Source organism: Piliocolobus tephrosceles, chromosome 1, assembly GCF_002776525.5.
Source record: "Piliocolobus tephrosceles isolate RC106 chromosome 1, ASM277652v3, whole genome shotgun sequence".
Lineage (NCBI taxonomy): Eukaryota > Metazoa > Chordata > Mammalia > Primates > Cercopithecidae > Piliocolobus > Piliocolobus tephrosceles.
In genome coordinates this window covers 16,632,737-16,654,075 of record NC_045434.1, presented here as the reverse complement: position 1 = coordinate 16,654,075, position 21,339 = coordinate 16,632,737, and the positions used below count along the sequence as shown (strand labels likewise).

General features: G+C 43.9%; 1 protein-coding gene across 2 annotated transcripts in view; it reads left to right on the top strand.

The window, feature by feature from the left end:
• Positions 1-21,339, top strand: part of DISC1 (DISC1 scaffold protein) — a 406,407-nt gene that overhangs the window by 209,895 nt on the left and 175,173 nt on the right. The window contains exon 10 of one of the 2 annotated variants that reach the window (XM_023191798.2): positions 16,384-17,033. The exons of the other annotated variant lie outside the window; for it this stretch is intronic. Coding sequence (XP_023047566.2) covers positions 16,384-16,457 — 74 coding nt within the window. The 3' untranslated portion in view covers positions 16,458-17,033. Of the gene's footprint in view, positions 1-16,383; positions 17,034-21,339 lie in introns of those variants that run through there. 2 annotated transcript variants of the gene reach the window in all.

Below are 21,339 nucleotides of genomic sequence, written 5' to 3'. Positions count from 1 at the left end.
GTTCTGTTCCATTGGTCTATATCTCTGTTTTGGTACCAGTACCATGCTGTTTTGGTTACTGTAGCCTTGTAGTATAGTTTGAAGTCAGGTAGCGTGACGCCTCCGGCTTTGTCCTTTTGACTTAGGATTGTCTTGGCAATGCGGGCTCTTTTTTGGTTCCATATGAACTTTAAAGCAGTTTTTTCCAATTCGGTGAAGAAACTCATTGGTAGCTTGATGGGGATGGCATTGAATCTATAAATAACCTTGGGCAGTATAGCCATTTTCACGATATTGATTCTTCCTATCCATGAGCATGGTATGTTCTTCCATTTGTTTGTGTCCTCTTTGATTTCACTGAGCAGTGGTTTGTAGTTCTCCTTGAAGAGGTCGTTTACATCCCTTGTAAGTTGGATTCCTAGGTATTTTATTCTCTTTGAAGCAATTGTGAATGGAAGTTCATTCCTGATTTGGCTCTCTGCTTGTCTGTTACTGGTGTATAAGAATGCTTGTGATTTTTGCACATTAATTTTGTATCCTGAGACTTTGCTGAAGTTGCTTATCAGCTTAAGAAGATTTTGGGCTGAGACGATGGGGTTTTCTAAATACACAATCATGTCATCTGCAAACAGGGACAATTTGACTTCTTCTTTTCCTAACTGAATACCCTTGATTTCTTTCTCTTGCCTGATTGCCCTAGTCAGAACTTCCAACACTATGTTGAATAGGAGTGGTGAGAGAGGGCATCCCTGTCTTGTGCCAGTTTTCAAAGGGAACTTTTCCAGTTTTTGCCCATTCAGTATGATATTAGCTGTGGGTTTGTCATAAATAGCTCTTATTATTTTGAGGTACGTTCCATCAATACCGAATTTATTGAGCGTTTTTAGCATGAAGGGCTGTTGAATTTTGTGAAAAGCCTTTTCTGCATCTATTGAGATAATCATGTGGTTCTTGTCTTTGGTTCTGTTTATATGCTGGATTACGTTGATTGATTTGCGAATGTTGAACCAGCCTTGCATCCCAGGGATGAAGCCCACTTGATCATGGTGGATAAGCTTTTTGATGTGCTGCTGAATCCGGTTTGCCAGTATTTTATTGAGGATTTTTGCATCGATGTTCATCAGGGAGATTGGTCTAAAATTCTCTTTTTTTGTTGTGTCTCTGCCAGGCTTTGGTATCAGGATGATGCTGGCCTCATAAAATGAGTTAGGGAGGATTCCCTCTTTTTCTATTGATTGGAATAGTTTCAGAAGGAATGGTACCAGCTCCTCCTTGTACCTCTGGTAGAATTCAGCTGTGAATCCATCTGGTCCTGGGCTTTTTTTGGTGGGTAGGCTATTAATTGTTGCCTCAATTTCAGAGGCTGCTATTGGTCTATTCAGGGATTCAACTTCTTCCTGGTTTAGTCTTGGAAGAGTGTACGTGTCCAGGAAATTATCCATTTCTTCTAGATTTTCTAGTTGATTTGCGTAGAGGTATTTATAGTATTCTCTGATGGTACTGAACATTCTTGTATTACAGTTGTGTTCGTCTATTTGCATTGCTATAAAGGAATACCTTTACATTTATATATAGGTATTATGTTTATATATAGGAATACCTTTATATTTACATATAGGTATATGTATATTGCAGGGTAATTTATAAAGAAAATAAGTTTATTTGGCTTATGGTTCTGCAGGCTGTACATGAAATATAGTGCCAGCATCTGCTTCTGTCAAGGCCTTAGGAAGCTTACAATCATGGTGGAAGGGGCAGAGGAGCCAGCCAGCGTGTCACATGGCGAGAGAGGGAGCAAGAGGAGAGGTGGAGGTGCCAGGCTCTTTTTAAACAACTGGATCTTGTGTGAACTCATTACCACGGAAAGCGCACCAAGCCATGCATAAGGGACCCGCCCCCATGACACAAACACTTCCCACCGGGCCCCACCTCCAACACTGAGGAATCATATTTCAACATGAGATTTGGAGGGGGCAAACATCTAAACGATATCGAAAGTCGATGATTAAACACAGTCTCATATAAATGTTCTATCTCCAAGAAAACCTAAACATTGCATATCTATTATAGCTAAGGTAAAAAGTACTGACAACGCCAAGAGCTGCCAAGAAGGTGAAGCAGGCCAATTGCTCATACGTCCCTGGTGGGATGTGCCAGTACTGTTGGTGGGGATGTAACAGTAGATGGATGACAGTGGCAGTGGCTTATGGAGTCAAACATTACACTTGCCATGTGACCTGGCAGTTCCACTCCTAGATATTTATTTATCCTCTAGAAATGAAAATTTTTATCCCACAAAACTGTAATGAATATTTATAGCAGCTTTATTCATAATTGCCTACAACTGAAAACAAGTCACACGTCCTTCACTGAGTGGATAGAATAGCAAACTATGGTACCTTTGCATAATGGAACACGACTCAGTAATAAGGAACAAACTATTAATATACACAACAACTTGGCTACTTCTCAAATACATTGTACTGAGTGAAAGAAACCAGTCTCAAAAGGCTACAACTGCAGCATCCTATTCATATAATGCTCTGGAAAAGAGACCTCTAGGGGAAGAGTTTAGGAGTTGGGAGAGGGGCTGGGAAAGGGTCTGATTAGAAATTAACAGCCCAAGGGAATTCTTTAGGGGCCTTGGAATTGTTCTGTATCCTGTTTGTGGTGATGGTTACAAGTTACAGCCCACAGAACTGTACAACAAGTGAATTTTACTGCGTGTAAATTTTTTAAAAATTTAAAAAACTTGAAAATGTATAACTCATTTACCACGTGCTTTACCTGTCTAATCTCATTAATCATCTCTCTGAGGTTGATGTTATTATTACAGGTCGAGCATTCCTAATCTGAAAATCCAAAATCTGGAATGCTTCAAAATCTGAAACTAATTTTGAGGGCTGACATGCTGCTCAAAGGAAGAGCTCGCTGAAGCATTTAGGATTCTGGATTTTCACATTAGAGATTCTCCACAGCTAACTCTAATGCAGATATTCCAAAAGCTGAAAAAAATCAGAAACCCACAACACTTCTGGTCCTAGGCATTTCAGATAAGGGATACTTAGCCTGTTTATCTCTTAATGCATTATTATATACTACTATTATTATTATTGACTAAGCAGAGGCTTTGTGAGGTTTGGCTCAAACCCACATACCTTCCAGGGGGCAAAGCCTGGCACAAGCCAGGTGTGCGCACTCCCCAGGCCCTGGACTTCCACAGCATTGCGAGTCACCCCTCAAGGAGTCACAGAGTGGGAAGTGGATCTTTCTCAGGCTCTCGTCCAGGCTGTACCTCAGTTATCCGGCTCGCTGGTCAGTGTCATTGCTCTGTGCATCATGCTGGTGCACCTTTACAAATGTGCAAATGTTTTAAATGCTTAGTATCAGAGAGGGAGTTGCCTACTGAGTATTTTCTGACCTCTCGTGCTGTTGATTAAGTGAAATTTGGCTTCTTTTCAAGGAACTGCTACCTCCCTAGAGGGTTTGTGTGGTGACACCAGTAAAAACCTTATTCAGTTTTTGTTCAATTCACAGCTTTAACTTTGTCTCCTTAAAAATCACTCAGGTTGTAACCAAAGGCTGCTCTATGGTTGAGTAGAACTGCTAATTATTAATAACTGTTAGTCAACTACATAGTCAACCTCAGACCAGAGGGGAAGAGATAATTCCTTAGACACACACACACGAAGAGTGAAATGTTAAGGTTAGAAAACAGTAAAAAGGATGAAGATATTTAATTTTTTTTGCATACTTTGTAATTATTTGTTTAAATATCTGTTACCCCAGCCTCTGTGCCAGTTTTTCTTGTTGTTTTTTATTTTTATTTTTTTTTGAGAGAGAGGGTCTTGTGTTGTTACCCAGGCTGGAGTCCAGTGGTGCAACCAAGTCTCACTGCAGCCTCAGACTCCTGGACTTTGATCCTCCTACGTCAGGCTCCCAAGCAGCTGGGACTTCAGCCATGCACCACCATGCCTGGCTAATTTTTAAAACATTTATTTTTGTAGAGATAGGATCTCTCTCTGTTGCCCAGGCTGGCCTTGAACTTCTGGTCTCAAGCAATCCTCTCACCAGTCCTCTCACCCCAGTCTTCTAAAGTGCTGGGATTATGTGAGCCATCGCGCCCAGCCTTTTTGAGGCTATTAGTCTTCTGCCCCTGATTCCTGTAATCCTTGCATAGAATAGGGGCTTAGTAAAGGTCTGCTGAGTTAGAACTCCATTTCAACGGATATTGAACTTGAGAACTGAATGACACTTGTGGTGTATGGTATTTCAAACTGTTATGTATCCAACAGTCTGGTATTTCAGAGTCATTCATTTGCCAACTCCTATGTAGGTACTTTGGAGATATTATTTGAGTTATTCCTTATGACATCCCATGCAGCAAACATTCTCCTTCCTAAATGAGGAAGCTGAGGCCAGGAGTGATGGGCCGACTTGCTTGTTATGCACACTGGATGGAGTGTGGGCTGTGTCAGACACATGCGAATTCAGATCCTCATTGTGCCACTACAGAGGGACGTGAGATGGGGTAGCTGTTTCACTTCTGTGAGCCTCACTTTCCACCTCATTCATTTATGTAACCCAATGGTGAGTCCAGGTTTTGTGAGCCCTGGGCTTATACAATTTGAGTATGGGTCTTATTTAAAGAAAAAAATATGTAGAATTATGATTCAAAATTGGATACAGGGGTTGAAGGGGACTCTTGAAAGTGGGGGACCTTGAGGCTTATGTGCCATTAGATTCATGGTAAATCTGTCCTTGCTTTCAACTAATTTTTTATAGTGAGCCCCTATGTGCCAGGCTGTGTCTGCAGCTGATTACATGTGCTGAGCCTAACAGTACCATCCTGGTCCTCTAGAATGCTAGAGCCCACTGGGATATGCCAGCAGAAAAAAGACAACGGCGGTACAGTCAGGTAAGTGTATGATGGGGAGGTATGAAAAGCCAGGGAAAGATTTCTGGAAGAGATGACATCTAAGCTGCGACTCAGGATATGTAAAAGTTAAAATGGAGAAAAGTATGTAGAGCCCATTTGAGGCAGAAGAAAGGACAAGCATTAGAGGTGAGAGAGAAAAGCTTCCTTACGGGGACTGCAAGAAATTTAGGGGGGCTGCGTTGTTCAGTGGGGTGGAGGAGTGGGGACAGCTTCAGCTCCAGAATTACGCAGGGGCCAGGTGGGCTTGTATACCATTTAAGGAGTTTGGAAATGATCCTAAGAGCAATAGGAGGCACTTGGACAGATTTAAGCAGAGAGTGATCTGATAAGATTTGCATTAGGGGGAGGAAAAAAAGGCCACACTGGGTCCAGCTGCAGAATGGAGAGAGAATCCACTCCACACTGGACAAGAGGGCCATCCTCCTGCAGGGAGGCCAGTGGCAGGAGAGAGGAAGGTGACAGGAGAGCAGCTGTGAGGACGGAGAGGAGGTGATACATGGCAGAGGTGTTCAGCCATGAGAACCAACAGGACTTGAGAGTGGATGCTTAAGAGACAGGAGGTGCAAGGTGATCCTGAGGGAGGAGATGAGATAGAAGCTTAGCTTCCTGGCCTGGACCACTGGTGGGTGGTATTCATTAGAATCAAGGCCATAAGAATGGCAGATTTGGAAGAGATTGTACTTCTCCTTTGAGCCAGTTGAGTTTGCAGTTTCTGAGTGACACCCAGGTGGAGATGTTTGGTGGAGAGCTGGTTGCAAAGCTGAGGAAGAAGGGCTGATTGACTGCAGGGCTTTGGCTGTTCTCAGCATATGGATTATAATTCGAGCCGTGCAGATAGATGAGAGTGCATGGGAAAAGGCAGTGCAGAGACAAGATGGTGCAAAGGAGCATCCCAAAGAACATTAATCTTTAGGGGACAGGCAGAGGACAAGGAGCCACAAAGAAGCATGAGAGACTGTGGTCAGGGATAAAGGAGGACCGGCAGGAGTGTGTGAGGAGCACGGACTGTTTTTGTTTGTCGGGTTCCCCTGCCTTTAGGGACACACTAACTCTTTGGATATCAACTGGTTGTCCCGGAATTCCATTTAGCTCTGTTCAACTTGTGTACAGAGCCCAGGGTTATTTTAGCCCCGCTTCCTTTCAGATTCGATAATTTGCTAGAGTGGCTCACAGAACTCAGGAAAACACTTTACTCATGTGTACAAGTTTATTGTAGAGGATACAACTCGGGAACAGCCAGATGGAAGAGATGCACAGGACAAGGTATGGGGGTGGCGCGGAGCTTCCATGCCCCCTCCAGGTGTGCCACCTCCCAGCACTGCCATGGGTTCATCAGCCCAGAAGCTCTCTGAACCCTGTGGTTTAGGGTTTTCATGGAGCTTGGTTTTATACAATTTAGGGAGACATGAGACATCAATCACATACATTTAAGAAATACATTGGTTTGGTCCAGAAAGGCAGGACAACTTGAAGCAATTTGGGCAGGCAGGGAGGCTTCCAGGTTATAGAAAGATTTAAAAATTTTCTGATTTGCAATTGGTTGAAAGAGTTATTATCAATAAGAAGCAATGCCTGGGTTTCGATAAGGGGTTGTGCAGACCAAAGTTTTCTTGTGCAGCCGAAGCCTCCAGGTGGCAGGCTTCAGAGAGACTAGATTGTAAATGTTTGTTATCAGATGTAAGGTCTGTGTTGATGTTAATACCGGAGGGTATAATGAGGCATGTTCAGCCCCACTCGTTGAATGTCATGGCCTGAGCCAGTCTTTCTGGTTAAATTTTAGAGTTCTCTGGCCAGGGAGGAAGTCCATTCACGTGGTTGAGGACCTTAGAATTTTATTTTTGGTTTACAAAGAGAAAGCAGAGAAGGGTGATGAATGACTGAGCTACATCCTGGTGCCAGCTCTGGACCGGGTTTGGCTGTGGTTTCCACAAATACTTTTGAATGAATACATGAGTGAGCGAGTGAGTGAGTGAATGGGAGGAAGGCTGGCGGAGGTGTGAGGAGAGTGGGGAAAGGTCTGCCGTGGTGCCTTGAAGGTGGGGAGACCTGGCACAGGGAACAGAATTGCCAGGTGGATTTGGTGCCCATTTGGAAGGTGGCCCAGTGACTTCTGGGGACGCTGTCCCTGAGATTGTGTATTTTCCCCAGCTGTGCTCAGCAGCCTGCTTCAGGGAGAGGAAACAGCAAGAGCGGGTACGCCAGGCTGGGGGTTTCCAGGCAGGTGGAGGAGAAAGGCAACTGGGTTCGGGAGTCGAATGGAGTGGCTGGAAGGTGAGTGAAGTGATGGATGGCTATGTCTACACTGGAGGCTGATAAAGAAGGGAAAGTGACAGGTTGAGGGATGGGTGGCTGAGTGTGGCTGTGGAACAGGGGCAGAAATAACTGGGGTGTGGGAAAAGTGGTGGCAGGGTGGCTGGGAGCTCAGTGGCTCAGTTTGGGTGCAGATGAAGCGAAGGTGAAGTGCAGTGGGACAGTGAGGCCAAGGAACCCAGGAGCCCGGATGTCGGCCTGGTGATGCAAGGATGGCGGCAGGGCTCGGGGTGGGGAGGAGGTGGAGGTCCAGGATCACGGCCCCCAGAGAAGGGGGATGTCCCAGATGAGAGCAACGAGAAGGACAGCTGGGGGTGAAGCTGAGCACTCTGAGCCTCCAAGCAGCAGCAGATTATACCTGAAGGTAGAGCCATGTTAGGGACCCGGGAGGACACTGACTACTTGGGTAGGGGTGGGGAGTGAGCATCCACACTTGAGTGGCTGCAGGTGCCATGATACCCTCCAGGGATGACCAGGTCACTGTTAGGGCAGAGAGGAGGAGGCAGCTTTCAGAAAGAGCTGGGCATGCAGAGCTTGGTAACCAGGGATGGAGGATCCAGGCAGTAGGGCGAAGCCCACAGAGGGGCCCACAGGACGGGACAGCTGTGAAGACACTGTCCATCCTGGAATGCGGGCAGCGTCTTCACAGCCATCCAGGGATTTGGACCCTGGCCTTCCCAAGTGAGAGCTAACTTTTTCTATAATCTCTGCCACTACATAACTGCCAAAATTCAAGGTGGAAAAAGAGCCTCTGTCCTAGCTTTTCATCGACGTTTTCAAAAGGAACAGAAAATCGTCGCATTGTCTTGCTTCTACAGTGCCAGTGATTGTCTGATGCATCCCAGGTTTGACAACAGCTCCAAGGCGGGTAGATACACACACTGCAGGTTCACATCAATTCCAAATCGCATCTTTACTTTTTAAATGTTGAAAAAGGAAAAGGACAGTGCATCTTAGAATTTAAGGCAACATAATAGCTAAAGTGGTGGAGGCTTTTAACTGAAACTAGAAGAAACAGCATGAGTTTTTTTTGTTTTGTTTTGTATTTCTTAGCTGAAAGAAACCCAGGCAGATTAACGTGATAAGGAAACTCAGGTATCTGCCTGTGATTAGTTCAGGAACTGTTGGAAAAAGACTCTGGGATCGGGCAGAACCGGAGTTTGGATTACTAGCTTGAAGGACTTTTAAGTCCAATTTAAGATTTGGTGAGAGTTATAAAGGTTAAGCCAGCATTTATAAGAACATGCGCCAATTAGAGAAGTACAGGAGAATGTGCTGTTTTCCCTGTGTCATTGTAAAGATCATTGTTCTTAAATTTACATTAGTTTGCTAGGCCTGCTGTCATGGAAAACCACAGACCGAGTGGCTTGGACAACAGATGTTTATTTTCTCCCAACTCTGAAGGCTGGAAGTTTGAGATCAAGGTGTCAGCACAAATGGTCTCTCCCTAGGCCTCTCTGCTTGGCTTGCGGACGGCCGTCTTCTCCCTACATCCTCCCTCACATGACCTTCCCTTTGTGTGTGTCTGTGTCCTCATCTCCTCTCCTCACAGGGACGCCGATCAGACTGGTTTAGGGCTCAACCTCATGACCTCATTTCAATGTTATCACCTCTCTAAAGACCTTGTCTCCAAAAACAGTCACATTCTGAAGTACCAGGGATTCCACATGTTAGTTTTGGGGGAGGACATGGTTCAGTCCATAGCAGCCTATTCCATACCTCGTTTTATAAGAAGATAATTTAAAATCAGATCCTTGCCTAGCACTCTTCTGGTCACACACACAAAATAATCCAGAAAGTTACCTTGGCTGCTCAGCCTCATGTGGCCGGACCCTCTGTTGCTGTAAGACCTCACTGGACCCTTCTCCCTCCGCTCTCCTTCACATGCCGGAACCTTCCTTACATGTCTAGATGCACCAAGCTTGTTCACACCTTCAGGGTTTGTTCCCTCATCCTAAAATGGTTTCTCCTTAGGTTTACATGGCTCTCTCCTTTTGCCATTTCGGCCTCAAGTTAAATCCTGTTCCTCCAAGAAGCCTCCCTGACCATCCAATGGAAAGCAGCCACCCAGCAATGCCAGATCTCATTACCCTGTCTCAGTGCTCGGCATGGTACTTACTGCTGCTTGATAGGGCCTCATTTATCTTGTCACCAGTGTCCCCAGCACTGAAGCAATCCCCAGCAGATAGTGTCACTGAAATATTTGCCAAGTGAATGAATAAAACCAGAAGAGTTAGGAAGAAATGAAGAAAACTGGGAAGAACCTGGATATTCCTGAAGTCCAAGACTTTATTTTTTTAGGTGGGGTTCATCAAAAGGAGGCAGTTTGCCTGAGGTCCTTCCCCTGGGCAAAGAGAGAAACAGGGCTGGTCTGACTGCAGGCCTGTCTGTGACTTTGATTGTTTTAATAAGCAGATGGCATTTTTGTATACAGTGACTTGGAGAACTTGGAGATGTGTATCAATGCTGCCTTTCTTCCCTATCCCTTGTGTAACAGGTCTGGTGTCTTGGGTCAAGTTTGGGGCCACGTCAAACTGTGCCACTAGACTGTATCCCATGATGCAAGGATTGTACTGCATTCCTACCCTGCAGTGTTTGCACATAGAAGCCTTACTGTAAATGTTTGCTGAGTGAAACAGTGAATAAATGAGTGAATATTTAAATGACAAGAACTGACAGTCTTTTGAAGTTCCTCTAGGGTGGTGCTTCTCAGACTTCAACATCCATCTGCACCATCTGGAAAGCTGGTTAAAATGCCAGGTATGATTCAGGAGGTCCTGGGTAGCCTGAGAATCTGCATTTCTAATGAGTTTCCAGGTGATGCTATTGCTGTTGTCCTTGCCTCTCCTTTGTGTAGCAAGGCTATAGGATGTGTCCAGGATGGTCTGTCTACAGGGTCAAAGATAATCTTGTGAGTTGACTAGTCATCAAAAGACCCCAATCACTTCTCAGTTTGTCCAGAAAATAACACAGCAACTTTCAGCCAGTTACTTCCCCTCACTGATTTTCAGTTTTTTACATAGGTGACTTGGAGATGGGGATCAATGCCCCCTTTCTTCCCTGTCCCTTGCATATTTTGCCTGATGTCTTGGATCAAGTTTTGGGCAATATCAAACTATGCCATTAGATCATATCCCATGATACAGGGATTATATTATATTCATACTCTGGGGTGTCTTGTACATAGAGGCCTTACTCTAAATGTTTGCAGTGAAACAATGAGTGAATATTTAAAAGACAATAACTGACAGTCTTTTGAAGTTTACTTTTGAGGAACCTAGTCCAAATATCAGGAGATATTATTTGTTGAACACATTGTACCTGCTGAGCTTCTTGATATGTGTTATGTCTACTTATCACAACAATCCTGCAAGGTGGAATTATTATCCTCATTTCTTTTTTTTTTTTTTGAGACAGAGTTTTACTCTTGTTATCCAGGCTAGAGTGCAATAGTGCAATCTCGGCTCACCGCAACCTGTGCCTGCTGGGTTCAAGCGATTCTCCTGCCTCAGCCTCCCGAGTAGCTGGGATTATAAGCATGTGCCACCATGCCCTGCTAATTTTGTATTTTTAGTAGAGATGGGGTTTCTCCTTGTTGGTCAGGCTGGTCTTGAACTCCTGACCTCAGGTGATCCGCCCACCTCGGCCTCCCAAAGTGCTGGGATTACAGGCGTGAGCCACCGCGCCCGGCTTATCCTCATTTTTCAGAAGAGGACGCTAGTGCTCAGAGAAGTTAGACAACATGCCCAAGGTCCCCAAGTCAATAACCAGGAGCCAATAGCAGGGATCTGATTATGATGATGATGGTGTGTGTGTGTGGTGTAGTGTATGTGTGTGTGTGTGTGTGTGTATGTGTGTGTGTGTGTGTTTCCCTCATACCATTTTGCTTGTCAAATGATTCTTTAGGTTCTTTCCAAGTGTATGGTTTTAGGACAAAGACAAAGCATGACGCAGCTCACTGTGAGCTGTGACTTCTTATACAAGCTTGTGAAGGAGTCGGATGCCTTTTCTGATCCTCAATAGAACCTTTGTCTTCTCACACCATAACACACTGGTTTCCCTTCAGGAATGGATTTTATATTCTCATGAGCACATATGCAGTTTCTCCTATAGACTGTAAGATTTTTAAGAGCAAGGACTGGGTCTTATTTTCCATTTTGTTCCCTACTGTCTTCGATCCTTATTTCATTCAGTGGTTTGATTTGAACAGAACTTTGGAAGCATGAGGCAGACTCTGTACATTAAAAAGCTTCCATGGCACTCACCATGGTGTCCGAAATGTCACCAAATCTCTGCTTGCCTGAGGTTTCTCTATCTTGATTAATCTTGATTTGTGCTTTTTTTTTTTTTTTTTTTTTTTTTTGTGAAAGAGTAAATGCCTGTGGGAGGGCTGGGCCCCACCTGCAGAGGACTCTGGTAGTGTGCCAAGAGCAGGACTGCATAATTGGTGCATGTGACAGGACAGAGGAGGGTGGAGGGGTCCCTGGATGATGGGGGTGCCTTCCCCTCGGCTGTCTTTATTGTGTCCCCATTGGCATTACTGTTACTAAATCAGGGAACAGATGGAGGCATGAGGTAGGATTCTATGACAGACAGCCTTTAGCGAGTTACCAATGATGCCAGAGTTGACCATCAAGTAAATCTGTTGCCTTTTGAAAGACATCTCTGTACAATGCTAGGGCCTGAGTTTCTTAACCTTCTAGTAAACCGTAAATTTCTTTCACATGTCCTTGGAGTGATGAAAATCTTCCCGAGTTGTGCGGAGCACAAAGTAGAGCCTGACAGCGAATATTCTGAAATAATTGTGTGGATGGTGACAGGTAAAAAAATACACCGTAGAGATATCGATCCTGTGCGAATGCAACCTAAGTTGTTGCTCTATTAAGAAATGTTTTTGGAGTTCTTCATACACTAAAAAAAAGAGAAGAAGACAGAGAAGAAAAGTGGAAAAGAAGAGATTTCTCTTGTCTTGTATGAAGCAGCAACATAATATTCTATCAGAATTGTTTTAAATATGGTAAAGTAAGGGCACTTTTATTTAAAGGATATGTCTTTGGTTCATTTTTTATTTTGAATTGTCCTGATATCTCTTCCTTTTGGGAAAGTCTGACTCTCTGGCTCTCTGCTATCTGTTCAGCCAGCCATCAGTAGAAGTGGGAACACAAATAGCTCATTGTTTTAATTTTGGATTTCCTTACGCTGTTGCTGTCACCTAGTCATCTCAGACACTCTTACAGGGAGACCAGCACTGGCAGTGTGTGAAGGTCAGAGCAAGGGCAGCAGCGCTTCCCAGGATCATGAGCCTGGAGAGGTCGGCGTGCCCCTGACTTCTAAAAGGGGCCTGTCTTCCACAGGATGAGAGCTTACTGAGCACTTCTTCTGCACTTACTGTACATTGTCATCCATACGTTAGTCGTTGTTACCGTAAATGTCCTCACACATCTGTGGCATGTGGATGACAAGAGCTTCTGAATATATTTTTGAACTGTGTTTTTCTAAGGCAACTTTAAGTGCTTAAGAATCCAGTGGTATATGGGTGGCCATTGACTTTTAGATTCACGACAATGTTCTGAGTGGGTAATTCGCCACCTTTCTCTAACTTTTATGCCCTTGAGGAACCTGAATGTGCAGATGACTACCTGTACCTACTGAGCTTCCTCTCACAGGGTTGGGGAGATAAATATGCTGCAAAACCTACTATAAAACAGTCAGCCCTGAGCAGCATGAAACTGAGTGTATAGTCATTCACATAGCCAAACCCAGGCTCAGGCTGACGTTCACCCCGTCCGAAAAGGGTGGAAATGAGACCATCTCACACCTCCCATGGAAGTGCAGACCTGAAAGAAGAATGGGGGCTCCCCCAGCACAGATGTCCTCATTTTACAGGTGCTAAAGGCTGTGGTGGAGACAGAGGTGGGGAGAGGAGCTGGCCGTGATGCATCGTCGTGAGCATCTCACATGTAAGGGCCATGAGAAGTGGGGACAGAAGGGCAGACAGGCTGGCTGGTCTTCACGTGGGCCAGTTGAGTGGGACTGTGGCATGGCCGGTGGAAGAACGAGCATTTGAGGAGGCAGAGTTCCCTCCTCTTCTGAACCTTACAAAAGGCTTAGAATATAAAATTGGGACATCGTCTTTGGAATGGAGGGAGCAAAGTGTTAACCTGGATAGCTTTGGTGCACAAGGTGAGACGTTTACCAAGGGCTCACACGCTCTCCTTCATAGGAGAGGGTGCTTAGGAGGAGGTCTGGCTCCTGTGAGATATGGGGCCTGTCCAGGACCTTCTATTGCTACAGCAGGAACAGCAGTGTGAGGGAGGGATGCTGCTCTTCCTATTTTTCAGTCGTGGAACGGAGGCTTTGAAAGGTTCGGTAACTTGCTCGAGATCACGCAGCCAGTGAGGGATAGCATGGGATTCAACACCAGTCAGCTCATCTCCAAAGGCCTGACTGACAAAAACAAATTTCAACTGATTTTACCTTTCCTCTGTCATAGACGAGGGATATCTCATTTCAGAGTATCTGAAGGTGACATCTGGAGTTGCTCATTGATCCAATTATTCTGAATCTTTATTTCAGAGCTTATTTATCTCAGGTTTTAGATTTGGAATGCTCCAAAACTATTCGTTGCTTTCACTCCCCTTTGCACTGCTAAGTGAAGGTGATATAGGAGAACTATTCATGGGGGTGAGCACAGCAAGGGTACGAAGGATGTAAGATGAGACGCGGCTTTTCTATGCATCTTTCTTAGACGCATTGCCCTTAACGCAACAGACAGTCAGGATCATTACTGACTTTCCTAATATTTTGTAAAGCATTCAAATATCAACATCTGGGGGACATGCTCCTGGTCTTGTTTAAGTCAGGGCAGGAGTGGCTAATTAATTCTCTGATTCCTCAGGCTTCACAGTTTCAACCAGCCATAATTATTTTGCAATTGAGGTTCCCTCTCTGCCCAAACTGGCATTGGTATCAAGGGCTAAATGCATCAGCTTTGTAATTGGGAGAGAGATGGCAGAGAAGAATGCATTGGTCAGACTGTAAATGATACCGAGTAGAAAGAAGTCAGGGATTTTTATTTTTAACATGGAAAGGAAATATAATTGTAACTAAGTTGAAGTTTCTCTATGTGCAAATTTCATCTTGTCATTTACAAGGGATTATGCCACACAGCTATGGATTTGGGCCCAGTATTTGACCTTATAGCAGCTCTAAAAGATTAGACTGTAGTTAGGAAATGCCCTCTGGATATGGTTTTTAAACAGAACCAAATGCATTCTACTCTTTTCTGCTTTTAAGAGTAACACTGCTTGAGGATGCATTGAAGCCCTGCTAGACATCTTTGCTGATATTTGCCTTTAGCATTCTTTCTGGAGGTATTTAGATCTTAATAACCTACTGTTGTCCTTTAAAAGGACTGAAGAGAATAATATTTGTAGAAACAAAATAATCAAATGCAGTCATACATCATTTAGTGATGGGGATACGTTATGAGAAATGCATCGTTAGGCAGTTGTGTGAATAGCATAGAGTGTGCTTACACAAACCTAGATGGTGCACCCTACTACTCCACACCTAGGCTACGTGGTGCAGCCTATTCCTCCTAGGCTACAAAGCTGTGCAGCATGTGACTGTTTTGAATACTGTAGGCAATTGTCACACAGTAAGTATTTGTGTATCTGAACATATCTAAACAGAAAAAGTACAGTAAAAATATGGCATTTTAATCTTAGGGGACCACTGTCACATACACGGTCTATTGTAGACTAAAATGTTATTAAGTGGTACGTGACCATACTAGCAATAAAGTGCTTCCGAACTGAGAGGGTGAAATGGGAACAGGTACTGGCTTCTTGTTTTAAGGGCTGACTGGTGAGGAACTTGCCACGCAGAGCAGTAGGTTGAAATAGGCTGAAGACAGGCTACAGATAGGCTCCAGGGTTGACCCAGGGCCAAGGTACAGCAGTTGCCTTGTCCTGGCTCGCTGCAGGCTTGGCATCTCCTGTGCCTGTATCCCTGAATTTGTGGTTGAACTTAAAGTTTGGGGAATCCCAGTGGCCTTGATGAGACTAGAAATACTGCCCTAAACAGCCTCCTTTAGCAGCTAAACTAACAATAGGAATCTGTTGTTCACTGCACAGGATTGAGATGAGTGTGACAGTCTCCTAGACGAAGGGCCACGCTGCTCTCCCACCTGGGTGGGGTGGTCAGTCTAGGGTGGCCCAAGGGGATTCTTGGGTCACGATGACCCTGGAGCTGATAACCAACTCACAAACACATACATCAACAGCATGAGGCTAGCTTCTGCTGGGGCTTTGTTGCCTGGCAGGCCTGAGTTTTAATCCTGGCTGCCTCTTAATAAGTGACTGTGGCTAAGTCATTCTAATTTTTTTCTCTCTGAGCCTCACATTCCTCATCTATAAAATGAGCATGAAATCCTACTACTACTACTCCACACCTAGGCTACGTGGTGCAGCCTATTCCTCCTAGGCTACAAAGCTGTGCAGCGTGTGACTGTCTTGAATACTGTAGGCAATTGTCACACAGTAAGTATTTGTGTATCTGAACATATCTAAACAGAAAAAGTACAGTAAAAATATGGCATTTTAATCTTAGGGGACCACTGTCACATACACGGTCTATTGTAGACTAAAATGTGATTAGTCATTAGACTAATTAGACTAAAATGATTCTAGTCATTCTGAGGGACAACTGAAGTGATGCATGTGATAATATGAAATGCAATAGATGTGATATATAGAATTGTAAAACTTTTAAAAGTAAAATGCCTGTTAAATTGTAAAATATGTGTAATATGTGAAAAACGCCTGGCAAATATACCTACTAATATCTATTTATATACAGTTCTTTTATATAAAGTATAGAGCAGTATATGTAAACCTTCTAATAAAACACCTGGCTACAACTATGAATTCTTATGTGCTCTTCCTGCTCTCAGCTTCTCCTCCTGTTGTTAAATCTTTGCAAGGCCTCCTCTAGTTGTTATGTTCTGAAAAGATTCAAGTTTGTATCCTAGACTTCAAAGTTATGTCTTTCCCATGTGGTATGTAGTGTATCACCCTGTACTTGGAAGTATGTGATACAAAAAACTAATAAACTAAAATAATCTTTTTTTTTTTTTTTTTTTTGGTTTTGAGATAGAGTCTCACTCTGTCACTCAGGCTGGAGTACAGTGGCGCAATCTCGGCTCACTGCAACCTCTGCCTCCTGAGTTCAAGCGATTCTCCTGCCTTAGCCTCCCGAGTAGCTGGGATTACAGGCGCCTGCCACCACGCCCGGCTAATTTTGTATTAGTAGAGATGGGGTTTTACTGTGTTGACCAGGCTGGTCTCAAACTCCTGACCTCTAGTGATCCACCTTCCTCAGCTTCTCAAAGTGCTGGGATTACAGACATGAGCCACTGTGCCTGGCCCCTACAATAATTCTTTAATGTAAGGAAATATCAAAGGAAAAACAAGAAATTCTGGGTAAGGAAAGGAATTTATTTAGTGGAAATATAAAAGAAGTTTAAAAAGTTGAAGAAAAGTATGGTTTTCAATGTTGATGCTGCGTCCTTTGCAAATCCTTAAATTTGTGAATGACACTTTTGAAAACTTACACCTTATTCTAGGTGTCTTTGTTCACTTTACACTGTACTGTAAAGAATCACAAAAGAGGGTCTCATACTTAAGTAACTTTCTATGTAACATATATATATTTCAAAGCAACATGTTATGTATATAATAAATACATACAATTTTTGTCAATTAAATAGTACATTAAAAAGACAAAAATAACTTTCTATAAATGAACTTGTTGTTTAATTCACAGTGATAGAATATTCCCCATTTGATGCAAGCAGTTAAACTTCATTTCCATTAAGGCAAACACGCAAATAACAATCGTCCTTCCCAAATTTGAAATCCCACTTCTCTTTTTGAACGCTCTTCATGAAGTAGTCCCTTTTCTCGCATTTACAACATAAAGCCTAAGCCACAAATATTGGAGGGCAGGGGTTAAGGATGAGCAATACAATTGAGATGTCCCTCATGCCCTCAAACCAAAAGTCCTGTATGTTCTGTCCTTCCTAAGTATGACTTATTTTCCTTTCCACAAAATGACTTTAAGGGTGATTATATCCAAAGGGAAGTGATGTTTGCCTTTCTTTCTCTTCAGCTGGTCCATTTTCACAGCCCACAAAAGCAAGTCTCTAATTTGGGACTTGATTCAAAGTCTGTAAAAACCCTCGGCACATCTTTCTTCCTTGAATATGTTCACATGCATATTCCAAAAAAGGTTCTCATTGCTAGTTAGGCCATTAATTTTACGTGATACCCAAATCAAACAGCTGCCATACTGTTTAAGTTCAGATCCTAAAATGGCACTTCGAACGTGAAAGTCGTGGCTGCCACTCTCCGGGTGACTATCCGGCGATGACACTTCTAGCTTTGTTTTTGACTTGACGTGCATATGCCAAAGGCTTCAGCAAACATAAACTCATACAAATGTTTGTCAAGCTGTGTGAGCCTAAACAGCTCATTAGTTGCAAGAATGATCAGATGGGAGATGGGTTGCCCAATTTGGATGGTGACCTTATGAGCTGTCGGTTGGATTGCAGATTTATGTGTCACAGTGTATTGGAACATAATGAATCCTGTGGCATGTGGATGGTAAAATGCAGCGCAGAAACTAGGCAATGAAGAGGCAGGAAGAAGGTGGCAAGTACAGGAGCATAACAGCAGTTAGACATCTCCTTTCCCCCTTCCCCTGTTCTGCTTCCCCTCTGCTTCTCGGGGTGCCCATTAAAATGCAGTTGGTAATGAAATGCTGTTTGAAATCAAAGTTGCTGAAGCAATGTTGTGGATATTGTGGAAACCTCTCTTATTTATTTTAAGGATGAGCTTACTTCCAGGTGCTTTCAGCGCCTGCAGCCCAGTTAGTTCCCATGCATTGATTTTCTCTCATGTCCCTGCTTCAGAGTAATTCTCCTGTGCGCAGGCACATGACCTTCTAGTTGAAAACCTGCCCTTGCCATTTCTTTATGTGGCCGCAGCCCAGGGAGCTTGCCTACCCTGCGTGAGCTGGTTGCAATGATAATGGTTCCCAGTGCTGCTCAGTGGGGAACTGAAGTCACAGTATTTTCCTTCATATCCTCTTGAAGCTTCATTTTGTGACCTTGTTTCATCCTGCTGAACCCGTCGTTGGAATTGCCCCATAGGTGGTGGCAGAGGAGTCCCCCCAAGGGAGAGCCCCAAACTTTCCCAAGATGGGGCCTACTGAGATTCCAAAGAAAGAAGCAGTAAAAGCCAGAGTGATCAGGCCAAAGCATTCATTAGGGGGAGCTTAGGCAGAGTGGGCTGTAGCAATCCTGCAGCGGCAGCGTGAACAAAGGGGTCTTCCACCTAGAAACGTCTGCAGCGAGGTGCTCAGGGGATGGAGTTTACATGAGGGTTTAAGGAATTTGGCTCAGGGCCAGGGCCCGTTTCTTTCAGTGTTTTGGGCAAAAACATAGATACCTTTATCAATGTGTGGGAGTGTTCAAGGCCCCGGTTTGGGTTCAAGCCTGCTGGGAAAAACCTGCAGCTGTCTGGGTCGCAGAGCGGTCAAGGCACTCTGTGAGTTTTGGTCACGATAGAGAGGCGAGGGCTCTAGGGGACCCACCAGAGCTACATGCTCCAATGTCAGCCCCACTTTTCCAAGTACAAATTTATTCCGGAAATTAAAGTACTACTCTTACTTTTTCACACATTTCAAAGTCATGTGTTGACACTGATAGCCTGTCTAGTGCAGGAAAACTCTGATCTATTTAACTGATTTAAAATGTTTATAATCAATTATCTGGATAAGTGTCATTGATGGAACTCCAGGTGTGTGGAGACGCCACTGGCCTGGGAATCACGACATGTGGGTTTTGTCCTAGATCCCTGCCATGCCATTTAAACACCGTGGGCCTCAGTTTCTTCACAGCAAAAGTTAGGGTTATACTAGATATTCTCCATGAACCTTGTCAAATATTTTTGGTGATACTGGGATTTTATAACTAACACAGGAAAACAATAACCTAGAATGATTAGAATCTTGAAAAAATTATTTGTTTGTTTGTTACAGAGAATCTTGAAGTTAGCTGAAGTCTTTTGCCCTTTCTTGTGGCATCGGCACAGCCCAGATGCAGCCATTTCTCATCGTCAGAACTAGACGGGCCACACTGAGAAAGACTGTGGATCGGCTACCCAGAATCTGGCCGCTTAGTGCATTCAAGAATGCTGCTTGGTTTCTATGGCTGTGATTTCCAAGCATTTTCTAAAAGGTGTATAGAGGAGAAACCTAAGTTCCTGCCACCACCCCACCTTGAAGTCAAATTTCCTTGAAGGCACTTGAGCATAGGGAGGAGAACATCAGCTAACTCTTGCCGCTATAGGCCCAGGTTAAAATGCAGCCAGGAAATTCATTCCAGTGGCTTGCCTGGCTCAACACAATTGTAGATGGAGCCTGGAGAAACATCTAAGCAAACAACCACTTGTGTCAGTTCAGTTGTTTCACCAAAAAAGCAAAATAAAACAGATTTTACTAATTCAATTAATAATTCAGTTGCCCTATAAAATGTAGCCTAACTGAATTTCTTGCCTTGTCTTCCAAGACATTAAGTTGGGGGGCTTGTTTGTAGCCGTGGCTCTCTTCCTTGACTAAGCATCCTGGCTACCTGCTGGGCCCTGGGTCCAAGGTGGGACCTGGACTCAGCATGTTTTTCAGAGTTCTCCAGGTGATTCCAATGGTTAGTCAATTTATCATTCATTTAGGGCTGATTATCAGTCTTCCATGTGGATAAAACCGGTTAATTTCCTGTGGATCTTTTGTGAAAGCCTTATTAAGAGCAGGGAGCACTGTTTTGAACTTGCGTTGTGAGCTCTGCCTGTCTCTGGAGGTGGCAAGGGTGCTCGTCTTCATTCCGGTCTGTGTTGCATGCTGTCTTCCCCCATCTCCCTACTCTTTCTCAACCTTCCTACTTACTATTCCACGCACTCGCTGGGTTAGATGACCTTTTCTATTGTTCCACTGAAGGTTACAATTTGGAGTTGATTCCTGTGGTCTTCCTTTTTCTATTTACTTTCAAAAAAGATGTTGCAAAGTCCAAGTTTCTTTCTCATGTCCCGTTTCTCTAGGGAGTACTGTAGAAGTTTCCAAACCTTCCTGCTTCTGGCCTTCTTAGTATTTTAATAACTCTTGCCTGGTTCCCAGGTTTCTCCGAGTATCTGGGGCAAGTGGAAACCTCAGAGATGGGGTCTGGAAATGTAAAACATTGATGAATTGCAGTTACCCCATGAATGGTATTGATTGGTCAGAGGTATTCTGGAAAAGTCTGCAAAATCCAAAAGCTAATTTGTATTTTAAAATACACTTATAACCCTTGAGTGCCCACTCATCCTCAGCTGGCTCCAGGGAATGGTGTCTGAACTCACGGTCTCATCTGTGGGAGCTGCATTTCATCAACCTGTTTTGGAAACCAGCATACTTCTGGTTCTGAGAATTCAGCTTAGAAACAATACCTAGTTTCCTATACAATCCCCCAACTAAAAAAATTTTGTGATGTGCCCCATGTCTGTCTGACACATTTTCACTTGTTTCTTCATCAGTGATCTAGGTCTGTCCACCCTGCTCTATTTCCTTTCTATCTATCTCCATTATCCTAGTCTATTTGGGCTGCTGTAACAAAGTACCATAGACTGAGTGGCTCATAAACAACAGAAATGTATCTCTCACGGTTCTGGAGGCTGGGAGGTCCAGGATCGAGGCAGTGATAGATTCGGTGCCTGGTGAGGGCTTGTTTCCAGGTTCATAGATGGTGCCTTTTCCATTGTCCATATGTCCATATGTCCTCCCATTCTGGAAGGGGCGAGGGAGCTCTCTGGGGCCTCTTTTGTAAGGGGACTAATTCCATTCATGGAGATTCTACCCTCATGACCTAGTCACCTCCCAGAGGCCCTACATCTTAATGTCATCACCTTTGGGGTTAGGATTTTAACCAGTGAATTTTGGGAGGGCACAAACATTCAGTCCGAAACATCCAATTCTTGCCTACTTCAAAATTTTTTGTTGCCGTTACATCAAAATCTCTT